Genomic DNA, 19,979 nt, shown 5'->3' with positions numbered 1-19,979 from the left:
TTTTTTAAGATGAACGTGAAAACATTGAATAAAACCATCCTGCTTTTAAAATCTAAACCTGTAAAACTACCTTTTTTTTTCTTCTAAGTATTGCTTTACCTGTGTCAGTTCAGTTCAGTCGCTCAGTCATGTCCTACTCTTTGCGACCCCATGAACTGCAGCACGCCAGGCCTCCCTGTCCATTACCATCTCCTGGAGTTCACTCAAATTCTCGTCCACTGAGTCGGTGATGCCATCCAGCCATCTCATCCTCTGTCGTCCCCTTTTCCTCCTGTCCCCAATCCCTCCCAGCATCAGAGTCTTTTCCAATGAGTCAACTCTTCGCATGAGGTGGCCAAAGTATTGGAGTTTCAGCTTTAGCATCATCCCTTCCAAAGAACACCCCGGGCTCATCTCCTTCAGAATGGACTGGTTGGATCTGCTTTCAGTCCAAAGGACTCTCAAGAGTCTTCTCCAACACCACAGTTCAAAAGCATCAATTCTTCGGCGCTCAGCCTTCTTCACAGTCCAACTCTCACATCCATACATGACCACTGGAAGAAACATAGCCTTGACTAAATGCACCTTTGCTGGCAAAGTAATGTCTCTGCTTTTGAATATGCTATCTAGGGTGGTCATAACTTTTCTTCCAAGGAGTAAGCATCTTTTAATTTCATGGCTGCAGTCACCATCTGCAGTGATTTTGGAGCCCCCCAAAATAAAGTCTGACACTGTTTCCACTGTTTCCCCATCTATTTCCCATGAAGTGATGGGACCGGATGCCATGATCTTCGTTTTCTGAATGTTGAGCTTTAAGCCAAGTTTTTCACCCTCCACTTTCACTTTCATCAAGAGGCTTTTTAGTTCCTCTTCACTTTCTGCCATAAGGGTGGTGTCATCTGCATATCTGAGGTGATTGATATTTCTCCTGGCAATCTTGATTCCAGCTTGTGCTTCTTCCAGCTCAGCATTTCTCATGATGTACTCTGCATATAAGTTAAATAAGCAGGGTGACAATATACAGCTTGACGTACTCCTTTTCCTATTTGGAACCAGTCTGTTGTTCCATGTTCAGTTCTAACTGTTGTTTCTTGACCTGCATACAGGTTTCTCAAGAGGCAGGTTTACCTGTGTAAAACTACATTTTTTGACTTCTAAGCATTGCTTTACCTATGCCTCAAAAATTTATACATATGTATCAATTTTATTTTCAATTAACTGTATGTGAAATATTTTCTAATATTCCTAGTGGCTTCTTTGATGTAACATTATTTAGAAATGTGTTGTTTAATTCTCACATATTTATGATTTTCTAAATGATTCATTCTCCATAACAGTAATACTGTGGTATGATTTTTATCTAGAGAGCTGCATATATTTACTGTACACAATTTGATGATTATCACTGGTGATTGCATAGATAATTTATTCTTATTGATTTCTAATCTAATTCCCTTGTCATAGAACACACTCTGTAAATTTTTAATATTTTGAATTTTATTCTTTCTTTGTTGTGCAGTATATTGTCTATTTTTGTGATGTTTCCTTTTTATATAAACTGTATGCATATTCTAGTTTCTATACCAGGTTAACATTGTTCATAGTGTTCTAAAAATATACCTATGTCTTAAAATAGCTTTTTCTATTTGTTCTATCCATCAGAGTAGGAAGGCTCTCAGGATTGCCAACAAGGGGTGTGGATTTGTCTATTTCTTCTTTCAGTTCTGCCGGTCTTTGCTTCATGTATTCCGATATATTCTTAGGTAGATTATATATTTGTAATGGCTTAGTCCTTGTGAATTACCTTTTTAATATTTATAAAATAGGTCTTCATAATTTTAATTATATGCCTTCTCTGGAAGTCCACATTAATTTATTGAAATATAGATAATTAATTTAAAACACCTGATTATTTTCATGTGATAAAAGAATTCCTAATCAATTTCATGTAATGTGTCCTCAAATAATGCTCTATAAATCAAAAGAAATTGTAAACTAAAGAAAAGCTAGCCAAACAACTTATTCACCCATATCACAAAACTGGAAAATTAAAACAAAACAAAAAATATATCCGTGATTTACTGACAGGAAGTATGTTAAAGTAAGTAAAATGAAAACTGTATACTTTGGAATCTATTGTAAACAGTAAAAAACAAATATATGTATAGATGAAAACTTGCTTTACAAAAAAAAAGGGACTTAAGTAATAGGTAGTACAATCTAGCATCTAGAAAAGAACAGTACATCCAAAGAACATAGAAGGAAAGAAAAACTAAAATTAAAATGTCAATTTTTATAATAAGCTAAAAAGTATAAATAGATGATTTGCAAAATATTCAGTTTATGGGGAAATGTAGTATATAGACTAACTTTTGCAAGACTTTTAACAAATTAAGATTATTAGAACAAAAATATTTAAACATCAGACAAAAGAAAATAAATTCTTGAATATACGTTGATAAAAATGTCAAAATAGTTAAGACAGAAATAAGAGAAATATTTTTGATGAAACATAAACTATTCCAAGTCTTTCCTGGTGGTTCTGATGGTAAAGAGTCCACCTGAGTTGCAGGAGACCTCGGTTTGATTCCTGTGTTGGGAAGGTCCACTGCAGGAGGGCAAGGCAACCCACTCCAGCATTCTTGCCTGGAGAGTCCAGAATCCCCATTGACAGAGGAGCCTGGCAGATTATACTCCATGGGACCACAGAGAGTCTGACATGACTGAGTGACTAAGCACAAAACAGCACACAAAATACTCCTATTGACTTAGATCAGAATAGAAAATCTGATATTACTAATGATGAATAAAGTGTATTCAGTCAAATATTTCCCTGAATTTAATACAAAATGTTGGCTCCCTGAAAGGATTTATGTGTTTCCAGCTTATACTTGCATAGTGTTTCTAATGAAATAGAAATGAAGTATGACAGGATAAAACAAAACCAAGGAGTCATAAAAGGCTCCAAATTCTTCCAGGTGTATTCACGCAGTCTTCCCTCAGTTGAGCAGAACAGGCTTTGTCTTCAGATTATGAATTGGATATTTGAGGTATCCCTATTTGATGGACTCAGACACAGTTTACAGAGGGATCTTCTATACCCTCTGGTCACATACAAAAATCCAGGTTTTCTAATCTGTTAAAGGTGCATTCATTAGTGTATATATCTTTTTAACAGTGCAGGCAAGCTAGTGAATTGTACCTCCAGGAGAGTACTGACCTGTAAACAATACACTCTATATCCCAGTGAACCTATCTAACTCTTACCTTGTTCAAGAATCAGCATCAAATTAATAGGTTATTAACCAAATGTCGGAGAAGGCAATGGCACCCCACTCCAGTACTCTTGCCTGGAAAATCCCATGGATGGAGGAGCCTGGGAGGCTGCAGTCCATGGGGTCACTAAGAGTCGGACATGACTAAGCGACTTCACTTTGACTTTTCACTTTCATGCACTGGAGAAGGAAATGGCAACCCACTCCAGTGTTCTTGCCTGGAGAATCCCAGGGATGGGGGAGCCTGGTAGGCTACCGTCTATGGGGTCACACAGAGTCGGACACGACTTTTTGACTTCGCATAGCATAGCATAACTAAATGTAGTTTATCGTCTGGCTAATCAACTCCCATGGTACAAAAATTTGTGTGGGCTTCAATCCAATTCCAATAAATCTGATCATGAATATCTGCTAAAAAAAAAAAAAAAAAGAAGAAGACCCTGATAACAGCTTTACCTCAGTACCTATAACTGAGTGAGCAATTCAATTAGGGCATCCTAAAGGTTAGAAAAAAATAAAATCCATTTTAGATAAATCATGCAAGATTGAGCACAGGAAGAATAAAAGGAAGAAACTACAAGAAAGACCACAAGACTATGAACCAAATGTGATATACTGAAGTGCTAAACAAGCTTAACAGTATAATTACAGAGTATCATTATTATTTGATCATTTATGATATATCATTAGAGCTTTCTGTTTATTGAAAAAATTTCCTTTAATATTTAAACTTATGCTTTTTAATCAAGAAATCTAATTTTAATATTTTCAGAAGCACAAATACAACCATGCCCAGCCAATGCTCGAGATATGACAACTACAGTGAAATATCAGGATGGAGAAAAATATCAATTCTATGTAAAGAAAATTATTTAATTCAAGATGCAGAAGAAATTGTGTGCAAGGATGGGAGATGGCAGTCAATCCCACATTGCACTGGTAAGTAGTGCAAGCATAAGTTTGTTTAAAATATTCTTTAAAGAAGATTAATACTCTAAACTTTGTATCCTTCCATAGTGGCTCAAGGGTAACTAAACCTCTTGAAATGCAAGAGATATAGAAGACACAGGTTGGATCCCTGGATGGGGAAGATCCCCTTGGGAGGAGGGTGGCAACCCACTCCAGTGTTCTTGCCTGGGAAATTTCATGGAGAGAGGAACCTGGTGGGCTAGAGTTTACTGGGTCACAAAGAGTTGGACATGACTAAGTGACTGAGCATGCACACAATCTTTGTATGGATCAGTAAGATGAAGTCCTCTCTGTCTCTTCCAATTTATCTTTTTTTTTTTTTCCAATTTATCTTAAAACAATAAATCACAGTTTCAGTTTATGAACTGATGAACACTCTTTCACTTCTGTTGTGAAACGCAAACTCCTTGGGCTACTGTGCAAATAACAGGTAAATTTTATGTTTATGCAAATTTTATTCCTAATGATCAAAAAGGACAACTGGGCTGCCCAACCTAGGAGTCATGGTCCTGAAAAATAAGCCCCCAGAAATTCTGACTTAGAAGTCCAGAGTAACTTGTGCACAAGAAAGCCAGAGGGCTTTAGGAAATAGAGCTTCTGATCTTTAAAGGCATACAAAATCTCACATGCTGTGTGTCCCAGTGAAGAGGTATCAATGGGAAAGAAGCTTGGGTTAGACTAATTTGCTTATCTTTGGGAAACTTCTAGAGAGATAGGAGACAATTGGGATCATAGATACTGGTGCCAGCCATCATGAGAGACAAGTATCACTTTAGAGTTCTCCCTAACACACATATACATAGCTTACTAGCACCAGAGGCTTAACAACTCACCGGCATGACAGCACCAATCCCAGACTCCACTGGGCTCCACAGCTGCTACACTGAATCTCACCCTGCTCTTGGGTGTGATATCACCAGCTCAAGTACTTTTAGGCCCTGAAGCCAGTTCCATCAACACTTCATCCTGCCTATAAGTGGGCTGGCAGCCACCACATGAGGCACAGTCTGTCAGCCACCTGGGGAGGAGGTGGGATCCTTGCCTACCAGTGCACCCGGAGTAGTTGGCATTGACACAACAGAAGGGCACCCCTATATCATCTAGATCTGCTGCACAGATCCTACAGAGGGGACCATTTTGTTGGGCCCCATAGGCTTCTGCATAAAACCACTTCTCTAAGATCAGGAATACACCTAACTCTTAGAAATAAACACAGAGTTAGGTAAAATCAGGAGACAGAGAAATACATTCCAAATGAAGGAATAAGACAAAATCTCAGAAAATCACTAAACAAAGTTAAGATAAGCAATCTACCGAATAAAGCATTCAAGGTAATGACCATAAAGATGTTCAGTAGACTATAGAGAAGAATGGATAAAAACAGAATTTTAAGAATAAGAAAATATAAAGAGGACTAAGCAGTGCTGAAGGATACAACAGCTGAAATAAAAAATACACTAGAGAAAGTCAATAGTAGATTAGAGTATTCAGAAAAATGGATCAGAGATCTGGGAGACAGGGTAGAGGAAACTTCCCAAATAGCATAAGAAAAAGAAGAAACGATTAAAAAATGAGGACAGGTTAACATACATCTGGGACAACATCAGTGCCATTCTCATTATGGGGTTATAAAATAGAGAGAGACAGGCTTATTCAAAGAAATAATAGTTAAACTTTTCTAACCTGGGGAAGGGAAGAGACATTCAGGTCTAGAAGTCAGACAGTCCCAAAGAGAGATGAACCTGAAGAGGTCCATACCAGGACACATTATCATTTAATAGAAAAAATAATAATAATGTTGTTGTTCCAAAGTAAATGACAATGGGATCATACACTGTTGGTGGGAATGCAAACTAGTACAGCCACTATGGAGAACGGTGTGGAGATTCCTTAAAAAACTGGAAATAGAACTGCCTTATGATCCAGCAATCCCACTGCTGGGCATACACACTGAGGAAACCAGAAGGGAAAGAGACACGTGTACCCCAATGTTCATCGCAGCACTGTTTATAATAGCCAGGACATGGAAGCAACCTAGATGTCCATCAGCAGATGAATGGATGAGAAAGCAGTGGTACATATACACAATGGAGTATTACTCAGCCATTAAAAAGAATACATTTGAATCAGTTCTAATGAGGTGGATGAAACTGGAGCCTATTATACAGAGTGAAGTAAGCCAGAAGGAAAAACACCAATACAGTATACTAACGCATATTTATGGAATTTAGAAAGATGGTAACGATAACCCTGTATACGAGACAGCAAAAGAGACACTGATGTATAGAACAGTCTTATGGACTCTGTGGGAGAGGGAGAGGGTGGGAAGATTTGGGAGAATGGTATTGAAACATGTGAAACGTCATGTATGAAACGAGATGCCAGTCCAGGTTCAATGCACGATGCTGGATGCTTGGGGCTGGTGCACTGGGACGACCCAGAGGGATGGTGTGGGGAGGGAGGAGGGAGGAGGGTTCAGGATGGGGAACACATGTATACTAATTAAATAATTTTCTATTAAAGAAAAAAAATAATAAAGTATGAATGGAAAGTATGTGAAGAAAAAAAAAAAGAAATGTTTATTGAGTGTAATATATATGAAATAAAAACACACATTTTAATTGTTAAAAAAAAAAAATTACCTTAAATGTAAGTGGGTTGAATGCCCCAACCAAAAGACAAAGACTGGCTGAATGGATACAAAAACAAGACCCCTATATATGCTGTCTAAAAGAGACCCACCTCAAAACAGGGGACACATACAGACTGAAAGTGAAGGGCTGGAAAAAGATATTTCATGCAAATGGAGACCAAAAGAAAGCAGGAGTCCAATACTCATATCAGATAAAATAGACTTTGAAATAAAGGCCATGAAAAGGGACAAAGAAAGACACTACCTAATGATCAAAGGATCAATCCAAAAAGATGATATAACAATTATAAATATATATGCACCCAACATAGGAGCAGCTCAATACATATGGCAAATTCTAACAAGTATGAAAGGAGAAATGAACAGTAACACAATAATAGTGAGAGATTTTAATACCCCACTCACACATATGGAAATGTCAACCAAAGAGAAAATTAGCAAGGAAACACAAACTTTAAATGATACAATGGACTAGTCAGACTTAATTGATATCTATAGGACATTTCACCCCCAAACAGTGCATTTCACCTTTTTCTCAAGTGCACAAGGACCATTCTCCAGGATAGATCACATCCTGGGCTACAAATCTAGTCTTGGAAATACAAAGAAAAAAAATTGAAATCCTTTCAAAGATATTTTCTGATCACAGTGTGGTAAGATTAGATGTCAACTGTAGGAAAAAGAAACTATTAAAAATACAAGCACATGGAGGTTAAGTAACACGATCCTTAATAACCAACAAATAATGGAAGAAATCAAAAAGGAAATCAAAATATGCATAGAAACAAATGAAAGTGAATACACAACTGAAAACATATGGGAATCAGTAAAAAGAGTGCTAAGAGGGAGGTTCATAGCTTTACAAGCTTATCTCAAGAAACAAGAGAAAAATAAAATAAGCTAAATGTACACCTATAACAACTAGAAAAAGAAGAACCCCATGGTTAGTATAAGGAAGGAAATCATAAAAATTAGGGCAGAAATAAATGAAAGAGAAACAAAGGAGACTATAGCAAAAATCAACAAAACTAAAAGCTGCTTCTTTGAGAAGATAAATAAAATAGACAAACCATTAGCCAGACTCATAAAGAAAAAAAAGGGGGAAGAATCAAATCAGTAAAATTAGAAATGAAAATGGAGAAATCACAACAGACAACACAAAAATACAAAGGATCATAAGAGACTACTATCAGCAACTATGTACCAATAAAATGGATAACTTGGAAGAAATGGACGAATTCCAAGAAAAGTATAACCTTCCTGAACTGAACCAGGGAGAAAGAGAAAATCTTAATAGGCCCATCACAAGCATGGAAATAGAAACTGGAATCAGTTTCCAACAAACAAATGCCCAGAACCAAATGGCTTCATAGGTGAATTTATCAAAAATTTAGAGACAAGCTAACACCTATCCTTCCCTGGTGGCTCAGAGGGTAAAGCATCTGCCTGAATGTGGTAGACCCACGTTCAATCCCTGGGTAGGGAAGATCCCTTGGAGAAGGAAACGGCAACCCACTCCAATACTCTTGTCTAGAAAATCCCACAGACGGAGAAGCCTGGTAGGCTACAGTCCATGGGGTCGCAAAGAGTCGGACACGACTGAACAACTTCACTTTCACTTTTCTTTTCAACACCTACCTACTCAAACCCTTCCAGAAAGTATCAGAGGAAGGTAAAGTCCCAAACTCATTCTATGAGGCCAACATCACCCTAATTCCAAAACCAAAGATGCCACAGAAAAAGAACACTAAAGGCCAATATCACTGATGAACATAGATGCAAAAATCCTTAACAAAATTCTAACAAGCAGAATCCAACAACATAATAAAAAGATCACACATCATGACCAAGTGGGCTTTATCTCAAGGATGCAAGGATTCCTCAATATTTACAAATCAATCAATGTTATACACTACATTAACAAATTGAAGGGAAAAAACCCATATGATTATCTCAAAAGATGCAGAGAAAGCCTTTAATAAAACTCAACATCCATTTATAATAATAATAATAATAAACTACAGAAGGAAGGCATAGAAGGAACATACCTCAACATAATAAGAGCCATATATGATAAACCCACAGCAAACACTATCCTCAGTGGCAAAAAATTGACATCATTTCCCCTAAAGTGAGGAACAGGACAAGGGTGCTCATGCTCATCACTACTATTTAACATAGTTTTGGAAGTTTTATCCACAACACTCAGAGAAGAAAAGGAAATAAAGGAATCCAGATTGGAAAAGAAGAAGTAAAACTCTTATGGTTTGCAGATGACATGATTCTCTACATAGAAAACCCTAAAGACACCATGAGAAAATTACTAGAGCTAATCAATGAATATAGTAAGTTTGCAGGATATAAAATTAATACACAGAAATCCCTTGTATTCCTATTCACTAACAATGAGAAAACAGAATTTATGGAAAGAATCACATTCATCACTGTGATGAAATGAATAAAATACTTAGGAATAAATCTACCTAAAGAAACAAAAGACCTATACATGGAAAGCTATAAAACACTGATGAAGGAAATCAAAAATGACACAAAAAGATGGAGAAACATACTGTGTTGATGGATCAGAAGAATCAATATACTGAAAATGAATATACTACTCAAAGCAATCTATAGATTCAGTGCAATGACATTTTTTCACAGAACTAGAACAAATAATTTCACAATTTTATGTAAATACAAAAAACCTCTAATAGCCAAAGCAATCTTGAGAAATAAGAATGGCACTGGAGGAATCAACCTGCCTGACTTCAGACTATACTACAAAGCTGCAGTCATCAAGGTAGTATTGTACTGGTACAAAGCCAGAAATACAGATCAATGGAACAAAATAGAAATCCCAGAGATAAATCCATAAACCTGTGGACACCTTATCTTTTGACAAAGGAAGCAAAAATATACAATGGAGTAAACACAATCTCTTTAACAAATGGTGCTGGGAAAAGTAGTCAACCATCTGTAAAATAAGGAAACTAGAACACCTTCCAACACCATACATAAAAGTAAACTCAAAATGGATTTAAATCTAAACGTAAGATCAGAAACTATAAAACTCTTCAAGGAAAACATAGGCAAAACACTCTTGACATAAATCACAGCAAGATCCTCTATGACTCACCTCACAGAGTAATGGATATAAAAGCAAAAATAAACAAATGAGACCTAATTAAACTTAACAGCTTTTGCACAATGAAGAAAACTCTAAGCAAGGTGAAAAGACTGCCTTCAGAGTGGGAGAAAATAATAGCAAACAAAGCGACTGACAAAGAACTAATCTCAAAATCATATAAACAACTCATGCAGCTCAATACCAGAAAAACAAACGACCCAATCCAAAAATGGGCCAAAGCACTAAGCAGAAATTTCTCCAAAGAAGACATACAGATGGCTAACAAACACATGGAAAAATGCTCAGCATCACTCATTGTCAGAGAAATGCAAATCAAAACCACAGTGAGGTACCATCTCCTGCCAGTCAGAATGCCTGCTATCTAAAAGTCTAATGCAGGAGAAGGTGTGGAGAAAAGGGAACCCTCTTACACTGTTGGTGGGAATGCAAACTACTACAACCACTATGGGTAACAATGTGGAGATTCCTTAAAAAAAACTGAAAACAGATCTGCCATATGACCCAGCAATCCCACTGCTAGGCATACCCGTTGAAGAAAACAGAATTAAAAGAGACACATGTACCCCAGTGTTCATCGTAACACTGTTTACAATAGCTAAGACATGGAACCAACCTAGATGTCCATCAGCAGACGAATGGATAAGAAAGTTCTGATACATATGCACAACAGGAATATAACAGCTATTAAAAAGATTGCATTGGAATCAGTTCTAATGAGGTGTATGAAACTGGAGCCCATTATAGAGTGATATAAGTCAGAAAGAAAAACACCAATACAGTATATTAATGCATATATATGGAATTTAGAAAGATGGTCATGATGACCCTATACGCAAGACAGCAAAAGAGACACAGATGTAAAGAACAGACTTTTTGACTCTGTGGGAGAATGCAAGGGGGGATGATTTGAGAGAATAGCATTGAAACATGTATATTACCATTTGTGAAATAGATCACCAGTCCAAGTTCGATGCATGAAACAGGGTACTCAAAGCTGGTGCACTGGGACAACCCAGAGGGGTGGAATAGGGAGGGAGGTGGGAGGGGGGTTCGGGATGGGGGTATACCTGTGGCTGATTCATGTCAATGTATGGCAAAAGCCACCACAATATTGTAAAATAATTAGCCCTCAATTAAAATAAAAAATTAAGTAAAAGAAAATTGTTCAGTTGCCAAGTCGTGTCCAACTCTTTGCGACCCCATGCCAGGCTTTCCTGTCTCTCACCATCTCCTTGAGTTTGCCCAAGTTCATGTCCATTGAAATGGTGATGTCACCCAACCATATCATCCTCTGTTACTCTCTTCTCCTTCAAGAGAAAAGGCAGTAGTTACCTACAAGGAGACCCTAACAAGTATCAACAGCTTCTGAAGAATATTTTTTAGGTCACAATGGATTGGCACAACATATACAAAGTAATGAAAGGAAAGAACTTGCCGCCAAGACTACTGTATCCAGGAAAAACATACTGCAACCATAGTGTGATGTCCCTTCACACCTGTCATAATGGCTACCATGAAAAGGACAATATCAAGTGTTATCACAGATGTGGAGGAAAGGGAATCTTTGTGCACTGTTGGTGGGATTGTAAACTGGCAGAGTTGCTATGGAAAAGAATGTGTAATTTCCTTTAAAAATTAAAAATAAGACTCTCATATGATCCAGTTAATCCACTACTGGATATTTATTCATAGGAACCAAAAACACTAATCTAAAAAGATTATGCACTCCAATGTTCACTGCAGCATTACACACAATAACCAAGACTTGGAAGCCACATAAAGAATCAACTGATATATAAGTAGATAAAGAAGGTGTTTTATACATACACATGATATGAACTATGACCGAGCCATGAAGTATGAAACGTTTCCATTTGCAACAACATGGATGTGTCTAGGATGTATTTACTCTAAGAGATATAGGTCAGATAGAAAAAGACAAATGCCATGTGATTTCACTTATTTGTGGAATCTAAAAACAAAACAAAATAAAAGGAAAACAGGCTCATACAGATACAGAAAATTAGTGGTTCTTGCAAGAAAGGAGGAGGGGGTTGGCAAAGTAGTTACCGGGGATTTTGGAGTACAAACTCCAGTTATGTAATAAGGAGGCCAGGGGGATATAATATACAGCATACAAAATATGGTCAATAATATTGTAATAAATTTGTTAGGAACTATTTTTACTAGACATACTGCTAGTCATTTTATAATGTATGTAAAAGTAAAATCATTTTGTAGCCCATATGGAGCTAACATACTGTTATACATCCAACATTTCAATAAAAAATTCATTTAAAAAAGGATGAAGGGGCATATTGAACAAGTAGTAGCAGCATAATGTTTATGTAGACAAATAGCTTGCAAGTTTCAAATATCTGTCAGTTTTTAAATTCTGTAAATTGTTCTGAGTATTCTTTTCTTTTTTTTTTTTTCTTATTTTAAAATCCAAAGTAATATTTGATTATATTTAAAAGATTTTCAAAAAAATTTTTTTAATTTAAAGATTATATTTTGGGGAGGGAGGTGGGAGGGGGGTTCAGGATTGGGAACACGTGTACACTCGTGGCAGATTCATGTTGATGTATGGCAAAACCAATACAATATTGTAAAGTAATTAGCCTCTAATTAAAATAAATAAATTTAAATATAAAAAATAAAGATTATATTTGTACTTTACTCTTTGATCTCTGTACTTCATATAGAAAAAATTGGAGGTTCTCAACCACCTCAAATACACCATGGAACAATTAACTCATCTAGCTCTGCAAAAGAAAGGAGAGAAATACACGAACAAAGGCTGTATGCACATGGGACGAAGTTAAGTTATATATGTGAAGAAGGCTTCGAGATATCTGAAAATAATGTGATAATATGCCAAATGGGAAAGTGGAGCTCTCCACCTCAGTGTGTAGTGGAGGACACTAGGCAAACCAAAATCTATTTTCAGTATCATTCATTAAAACTAATCAATTGTCATCAAAGTCATGAGACTTGATCCTTTAGATTTCTAAATACATCAAGTAACTTATCTATTTATACATCATTTATGTATTAAAATAAAATGTATATCTGATCAGATCAGATCAGTCACTCAGTCGTGTCCAACTCTTTGCAACCCCATGAACTGCAGAACGCCAGGCCTCCCTGTCCATCACCAACTCCCAGAGTTCACTCAGACTCATGTCCATCGAGTCAGTGATGCCATCCAGTCATCTCATCCTCTGTTGTCCCCTTCTCCTCTTGCTCCCAATCCCTCCCAGCATCAGAGTCTTTTCCAAGGAGTCAACTCTTCCCATGAGGTGGCCAAAGTACTGGAGTTTCAGCTTTAGCATCATTCCCTCCAAAGAAATCCCAGGGCTGATCTCCTTTAGAATGGACTGGTTGGAATTCCTTGCAGTCCAAGGGACTCTCAAGAGTCTTCTCCAACACCACAGTTCAAAAGCATCAATTCTTCAGTGCTCAGCCTTCTTCACAGTCCAACTCTCACATCCATACATGACCACAGGAAAAACCATAGCCTTGACTAGACGAACCTGTGTTGGCAAAGTAATATCTCTGCTTTTGAATATGCTACCTAGGTTGGTCATAACTTTCCTTCCAAGGAGTAAGCGTCTTTTTTTTTTTTTTCTTTTTTAAATTTTTTATTCCTTTATTTCTCATGTGTTCCCCATCCTGAACCCTCCTCCCTCCTCCCTCCCCATACCATCCCTCTGGGTCGTCCCAGTGCACCAGCCCCAAGCATCCAGCATCGTGCATTGAACCTGGACTGGCATCTCGTTTCATACATGACATTTCACATGTTTCAATGCCATTCTCCCAAATCTTCCCACCCTCTCCCTCTCCCACAGAGCCCATAAGCCTCTTCTATACATCAGTGTCTCTTTTGCTGTCTCGTATACAGGGTTATCGTTACCATCTTTCTAAATTCCATATATATGCGTTAGTATACTGTATTGGTGTTTTTCCTTCTGGCTTACTTCACTCTGTATAATAGGCTCCAGTTTCATCCACCTCATTAGAACTGATTCAAATGTATTCTTTTTAATGGCTGAGTAATACTCCATTGTGTATATGTACCACTGCTTTCTTATCCATTCATCTGCTGATGGACATCTAGGTTGCTTCCATGTCCTGGCTATTATAAACAGTGCTGCGATGAACATTGGGGTACACGTGTCTCTTTCCCTTCTGGTTTCCTCAGTGTGTATGCCCAGCAGTGGGATTGCTGGATCATAAGGCAGTTCTATTTCCAGTTTTTTAAGGAATCTCCACACTGTTCTCCATAGTGGCTGTACTAGTTTGCATTCCCACCAACAGTGTAAGAGGGTTCCCTTTTCTCCACACCCTCTCCAGCATTTATTGCTTGTAGACTTTTGGATCACAGCCATTCTGACTGGCGTGAAATGGAACCTCATAGTGGTTTTGATTTGCATTTCTTTGATAATGAGTGATGTTGAGCATCTTTTCATGTGTTTGTTAGCCATCTGTATGTCTTCTTTGGAGAAATGTCTATTTAGTTCTTTGGCCCATTTTTTGATTGGGTCATTTATTTTTCTGGAGTTGAGCTGTAGGAGTTGCTTGTATATTTTTGAGATTAGTTGTTTGTCAGTTGCTTCATTTGCTATTATTTTCTCCCATTCTGAAGGCTGTCTTTTCACCTTGCTAATAGTTTCCTTTGATGTGCAGAAGCTTTTAAGTTTAATTAGGTCCCATTTGTTTATTTTTGCTTTTATTTCCAATATTCTGGGAGGTGGGTCATAGAGGATCCTGCTGTGATGTATGTCAGAGAGTGTTTTGCCTATGTTCTCCTCTAGGAGTTTTATAGTTTCTGGTCTTACGTTGAGATCTTTAATCCATTTTGAGTTTATTTTTGTATATGGTGTTAGAAAGTGTTCTAGTTTCATTCTTTCACAAGTGGTTAACCAGATTTCCCAGCACCACTTGTTAAAGAGATTGTCTTTAATCCATTGTATATTCTTGCCTCCTTTGTCAAAGATAAGGTGTCCATATGTGCGTGGATTTATCTCTGGGCTTTCTATTTTGTTCCATTGATCTATATTTCTGTCTTTGTGGCAGTACCATACTGTCTTGATAACTGTGGCTTTGTAGTAGAGCCTGAAGTCAGGTAGGTTGATTCCTCCAGTTCCATTTTTCTTTCTCAAGATCGCTTTGGCTATTCGAGGTTTTTTGTATTTCCATACAAATTGTGAAATTATTTGTTCTAGCTCTGTGAAGAATACTGTTGGTAGCTTGATAGAGATTGCATTGAATCGATAAATTGCTTTGGGTAGTATACTCATTTTCACTATATTGATTCTTCCAATCCATGAACATGGTATATTTCTCCATCTATTAGTGTCCTCTTTGATTTCTTTCACCAGTGTTTTATAGTTTTCTATATATAGGTCTTTAGTTTCTTTAGGTAGATATATTCCTAAGTATTTTATTCTTTTCGTGGCAATGGTGAATGGAATTGTTTCCTTAATTTCTCTTTCTGTTTTCTCATTATTAGTGTATAGGAATGCAAGGGATTTCTGTGTGTTGATTTTATATCCTGCAAATTTACTATAATCATTGATTAGTTCTAGTAATTTTCTGGTGGAGTCTTTAGGGTTTTCTAGGTAGAGGATCATGTCATCTGCAAATAGTGAGAGTTTTACTTCTTCTTTTCCAATTTGGATTCCTTTTATTTCTTTTTCTGCTCTGATTGCTGTGGCCAAAACTTCCAAAACTATGTTGAATAGTAATGGTGAAAGTGGGCACCCTTGTCTTCTTCCTGACTTTAGAGGAAATGCTTTCAATTTTTCACCATTGAGGATAATGTTTGCTGTGGGTTTGTCATATATAGCTTTTATTATGTTGAGGTATGTTCCTTCTATTCCTGCTTTCTGGAGAGTTTTTATCATAAATGGGTGTTGAATTTTGTCAAAGGCTTTCTCTGCATCTATTGAGATAATCATATGGTTTTTATTTTTCAATTTGTTAATGTGCTGTATTACATTGATTGATTTGTGGATATTGAAGAATCCTTGCATCCCTGGGATAAAGCCCACTTGGTCATGGTGTATGATCTTTTTAATGTGTTGTTGGATTCTGATTGCTAGAATTTTGTTTAGGATTTTTGCATCTATATTCATCAGTGATATTGGCCTGTAGTTTTCTTTTTTTGTGGGATCTTTGTCAGGTTTTGGTATTAGGGTGATGGTGGCCTCATAGAATGAGTTTGGAAGTTTACCTTCCTCTGCAATTTTCTGGAAGAGTTTGAGCAGGATAGGTGTTAGCTCTTCTCTAAATTTTTGGTAGAATTCAGCTGTGAAGCCGTCTGGACCTGGGCTTTTGTTTGCTGGAAGATTTTTGATTACAGTTTCAATTTCCGTGCTTGTGATGGGTCTGTTAAGGTTTTCTATTTCTTCCTGGTCGAGTTTTGGAAAGTTGTACTTTTCTAAGAATTTGTCCATTTCTTCCTCGTTGTCCATTTTATTGGCATATAATTGTTGATAATAGTCTCTTATGATCCTTTGTATTTCTGTGTTGTCTGTTGTGATCTCTCCATTTTCGTTTCTAATTTTATTGATTTGATTTTTCTCCCTTTGTTTCTTGATGAGTCTGGCTAATGGTTTATCAATTTTATTTATCCTTTCAAAGAACCAGCTTTTGGCTTTGTTGATTTTTGCTATGGTCTCTTTTGTTTCTTTTGCATTTATTTCTGCCCTAATTTTTAAGATTTCTTTCCTTCTACTCACCCTGGGGTTCTTCATTTCTTCCTTTTCTAGTTGCTTTAGGTGTAGAGTTAGGTTATTTATTTGACTTTTTTCTTGTTTCTTGAGGTGTGCCTGTATTGCTATGAACTTTCCCCTTAGGACTGCTTTTACTGTGTCCCACAGGTTTTGGGTTGTTGTGTTTTCATTTTCATTCGTTTCTATGCAAATTTTGGTTTCTTTTTTGATTTCTTCTGTGATTTGTTGGTTATTCAGCAGGGTGTTGTTCATCCTCCATATGTTGGAATTTTTAATAGTTTTTCTCCTGTAATTGAGATCTAATCTTACTGCATTGTGGTCAGAAAAGATGCTTGGAATGATTTCTATTTTTTGAATTTACCAAGGCTAGCTTTATGGCCCAGGATGTGATCTATCCTGGAGAAGGTTCCATGTGCGCTTGAGAAAAAGGTGAAATTCATTGTTTTGGGATGAAATGTCCTATAGATATCAATTAGGTCTAACTGGTCTATTGTATCATTTAAAGTTTGTGTTTCCTTGTTAATTTTCTGTTTTGTTGATCTATCCATAGGTGTGAGTGGGGTATTAAAGTCTCCCACTATTATTGTGTTATTGTTAATTTCTCCTTTCATACTTGTTAGCATTTGTCTTACATACTGTGGCGCTCCCGTGTTGGCTGCATATATATTTATAATTGTTATATCTTCTTCTTGGATTGATCCTTTGATCATTATGTAGTGACCTTCTTTGTCTCTTTTCACAGCCTTTGTTTTAAAGTCTATTTCATCTGATATGAGTATTGCTACTCCTGCTTTCTTTTGGTCCCTATTTGCATGGAAAATCTTTTTCCAGCCCTTCACTTTCAGTCTGTATGTGTCCCCTGTTTTGAGGTGGGTCTCCTGTAGACAACATATGTAGGGGTCTTGTTTTTGTATCCATTCAGCCAGTCTTTGTCTTTTGGTTGGGGCATTCAACCCATTTACGTTTAAGGTAATTACTGATAAGTATGATCCCGTTGCCATTTACTTTATTGTTTGGGGTTCGAATTTATACACCATTTTTGTGTTTCCTGTCTAGAGAATATCCTTTAGTATTTGTTGGAGAGTTGGTTTGGTGATGCAGAATTCTCTCAGCTTTTGCTTGTCTGAGAAGCTTTTGATTTCTCCTTCATACTTGAATGAAATTCTTGCTGGGTACAATAATCTGGGCTGTAGGTTATTTTCTTTCATCATTTTAAGTATGTCTTGCCATTCCCTCCTGGCTTGAAGAGTTTCTATTGAAAGATCAGCTGTTATCCTTATGGGAATTCCCTTGTGTGTTATTTGTTGTTTTTCCCTTGCTGCTTTTAATATTTGTTCTTTGTGTTTGATCTTTGTTAATTTGATTAATATGTGTCTTGGGGTGTTTCACCTTGGGTTTATCCTGTTTGGGATTCTCTGGGTTTCTTGGACTTGGGTGATTATTTCCTTCCCCAGTTTAGGGAAGTTTTCAACTATTATCTCCTCAAGTATTTTCTCATGGTCTTTCTTTTTGTCTTCTTCTTCTGGAACCCCTATGATTCGAATGTTGTTGCATTTAATATTGTCCTGGAGGTCTCTGAGATTGTCCTCATTTCTTTTAATTCGTTTTTCTTTTATTCTCTCTGATTCATTTATTTCTACCATTCTATCTTCTAATTCGCTAATCCTATCTTCTGCCTCTGTTATTCTACTATTTGTTGCCTCCAGAGTGTTTTTAATTTCATTTATTGCATTATTCATTATATATTGACTCTTTTTTATTTCTTCTAGGTCCTTGTTAAACCTTTCTTGCATCTTCTCAATCCTTGTCTCCAAGCTATTTATCTGTGATTCCATTTTAATTTCAAGATTTTGGATCAATTTCACTATCATTATTCGGAATTCTTTATCAGGTAGATTCCCTATCTCTTCCTCTTTTGTTTGGTTTGTTGGGCATTTATCCTGATCCTTTATCTGCTGGCTATTCCTCTGTCTCTTCATCTTGTTTAAATTGCTGAGTTTGGGGTGTCCTTTCTGTATTCTGGCAGTTTGTGGAGTTCTCTTTATTGTGGCTTTTCCTCGCTGTGTGTGGGTTTGTACAGGTGGCTTGTCAAGGTTTCCTGGTTAGGGAAGCTTGTGTCGGTGTTCTGATGGGTGGAGCTGTATTTCTTCTCTTTGTTCAGTCGCGCTGTGGGGAGGGAGGGAGGGATGCTGCAAACAAATAACACTGGCGTGCGCTCGCAGTGCCTCAGCCACACTGGGTCTGCCCCCGCTCACGGCGCGTGTAGCCTCCCTGCCCACACTGCTCGGGCTCTAGGTTGTTCTGCTGGGAACAATCCGAGGCTGGCCCTGGGTTGCATGTACCTCCCAGGTCCAAGCCGCTCAGGTTCAGGCACTCGGGCAGTCCTTAGAGGCGCAGACTCAGTTGGGCCTGAGTTTTGTGCTCTTCCCAGGTCCGAGCAGCTCAAGTGATGAGGTGTTTGGCGAGCGCCAATGCTGCGACTTATCGCCTCCCCGCCACTCGGTTATCTGGGTGTAAAAGTGTAAAACCGGCGCACCTTCTCAGGCAGATGTTAACTGTCCAGACCCCCAAAAAGTTTAGTTAGCAAAGAAGCCTGCTTACAGTTTTATAGATAATGTCTCTCTGGGGCTGCGATTGCCCCCTTCTGGCTCTGGCTGCCTGTCACCGGAGGGGGAAGGTCTGCAGCCGGCTATCTCTGTTCAATTCTTTGTTCCGTGCGCGGGCCTGGCGGTCTTAGGTTAGGGCTGGCTTTTCACGTGGTAGATATCCCACAGTCTGGTTTGCTAGCCCAAATTATTTCGCTCAGATAGTGCTCAGGGTATTCAGGCCAGATTCTTACTCTAAGCGGTGCAGCCCGCGCTGCGCCTCCCTACCCAGCCCCCGCTTGCTAATGGCGCGTGCAGGCGTCTGCGCTGCTTCTCCGCTGAGGGAGTTACCCTAGGACTCGCAATCTTCGAGTTTTAATTGTTTATTTATTTTTTTCTTCCTGTTATGTTGCCCTCTGTGCTTCCAAAGCTCGGCACAGATTTGGCAGTGACAAGGTTTCCTGGTGTTTGGAAACTTCTCTCTTTTTAAGACTCCCTTCCCGGGACGGAACTCCGTCCCTCCCTCTTTTGTCTCTTTTTTTGTCTTTTATATTTTTTCCTACCTCCTTTCGAAGAGTTGGATTGCTTTTCTGGGTGCCTGATGTCCTCTGCCGGCATTCAGAAGTTGTT

At 37.8% G+C, this 19,979-nt stretch overlaps 2 protein-coding genes across 2 annotated transcripts in view; both read left to right on the top strand.

The window, feature by feature from the left end:
* LOC139176527 (complement factor H-like) overlaps nucleotides 1–19,979 on the top strand; it is a 174,598-nt gene that overhangs the window by 32,898 nt on the left and 121,721 nt on the right. The window lies entirely within an intron of this gene.
* The window catches only part of LOC139176529 (complement factor H-like), an 83,883-nt gene that overhangs the window by 42,871 nt on the left and 21,033 nt on the right, over nucleotides 1–19,979 (top strand). The window contains exon 9 of the mRNA XM_070768853.1: nucleotides 4,027–4,193. Within this exon, the coding sequence (XP_070624954.1) occupies nucleotides 4,027–4,130 (104 nt within the window). The 3' untranslated portion in view covers nucleotides 4,131–4,193. The remainder of the gene's footprint in view (nucleotides 1–4,026; nucleotides 4,194–19,979) is intronic.

This window comes from Bos indicus, chromosome 16 (assembly GCF_029378745.1).
Source record: "Bos indicus isolate NIAB-ARS_2022 breed Sahiwal x Tharparkar chromosome 16, NIAB-ARS_B.indTharparkar_mat_pri_1.0, whole genome shotgun sequence".
NCBI classification, from domain to species: domain Eukaryota; kingdom Metazoa; phylum Chordata; class Mammalia; order Artiodactyla; family Bovidae; genus Bos; species Bos indicus.
This window is presented reverse-complemented; position numbering and strand designations above follow the sequence as displayed.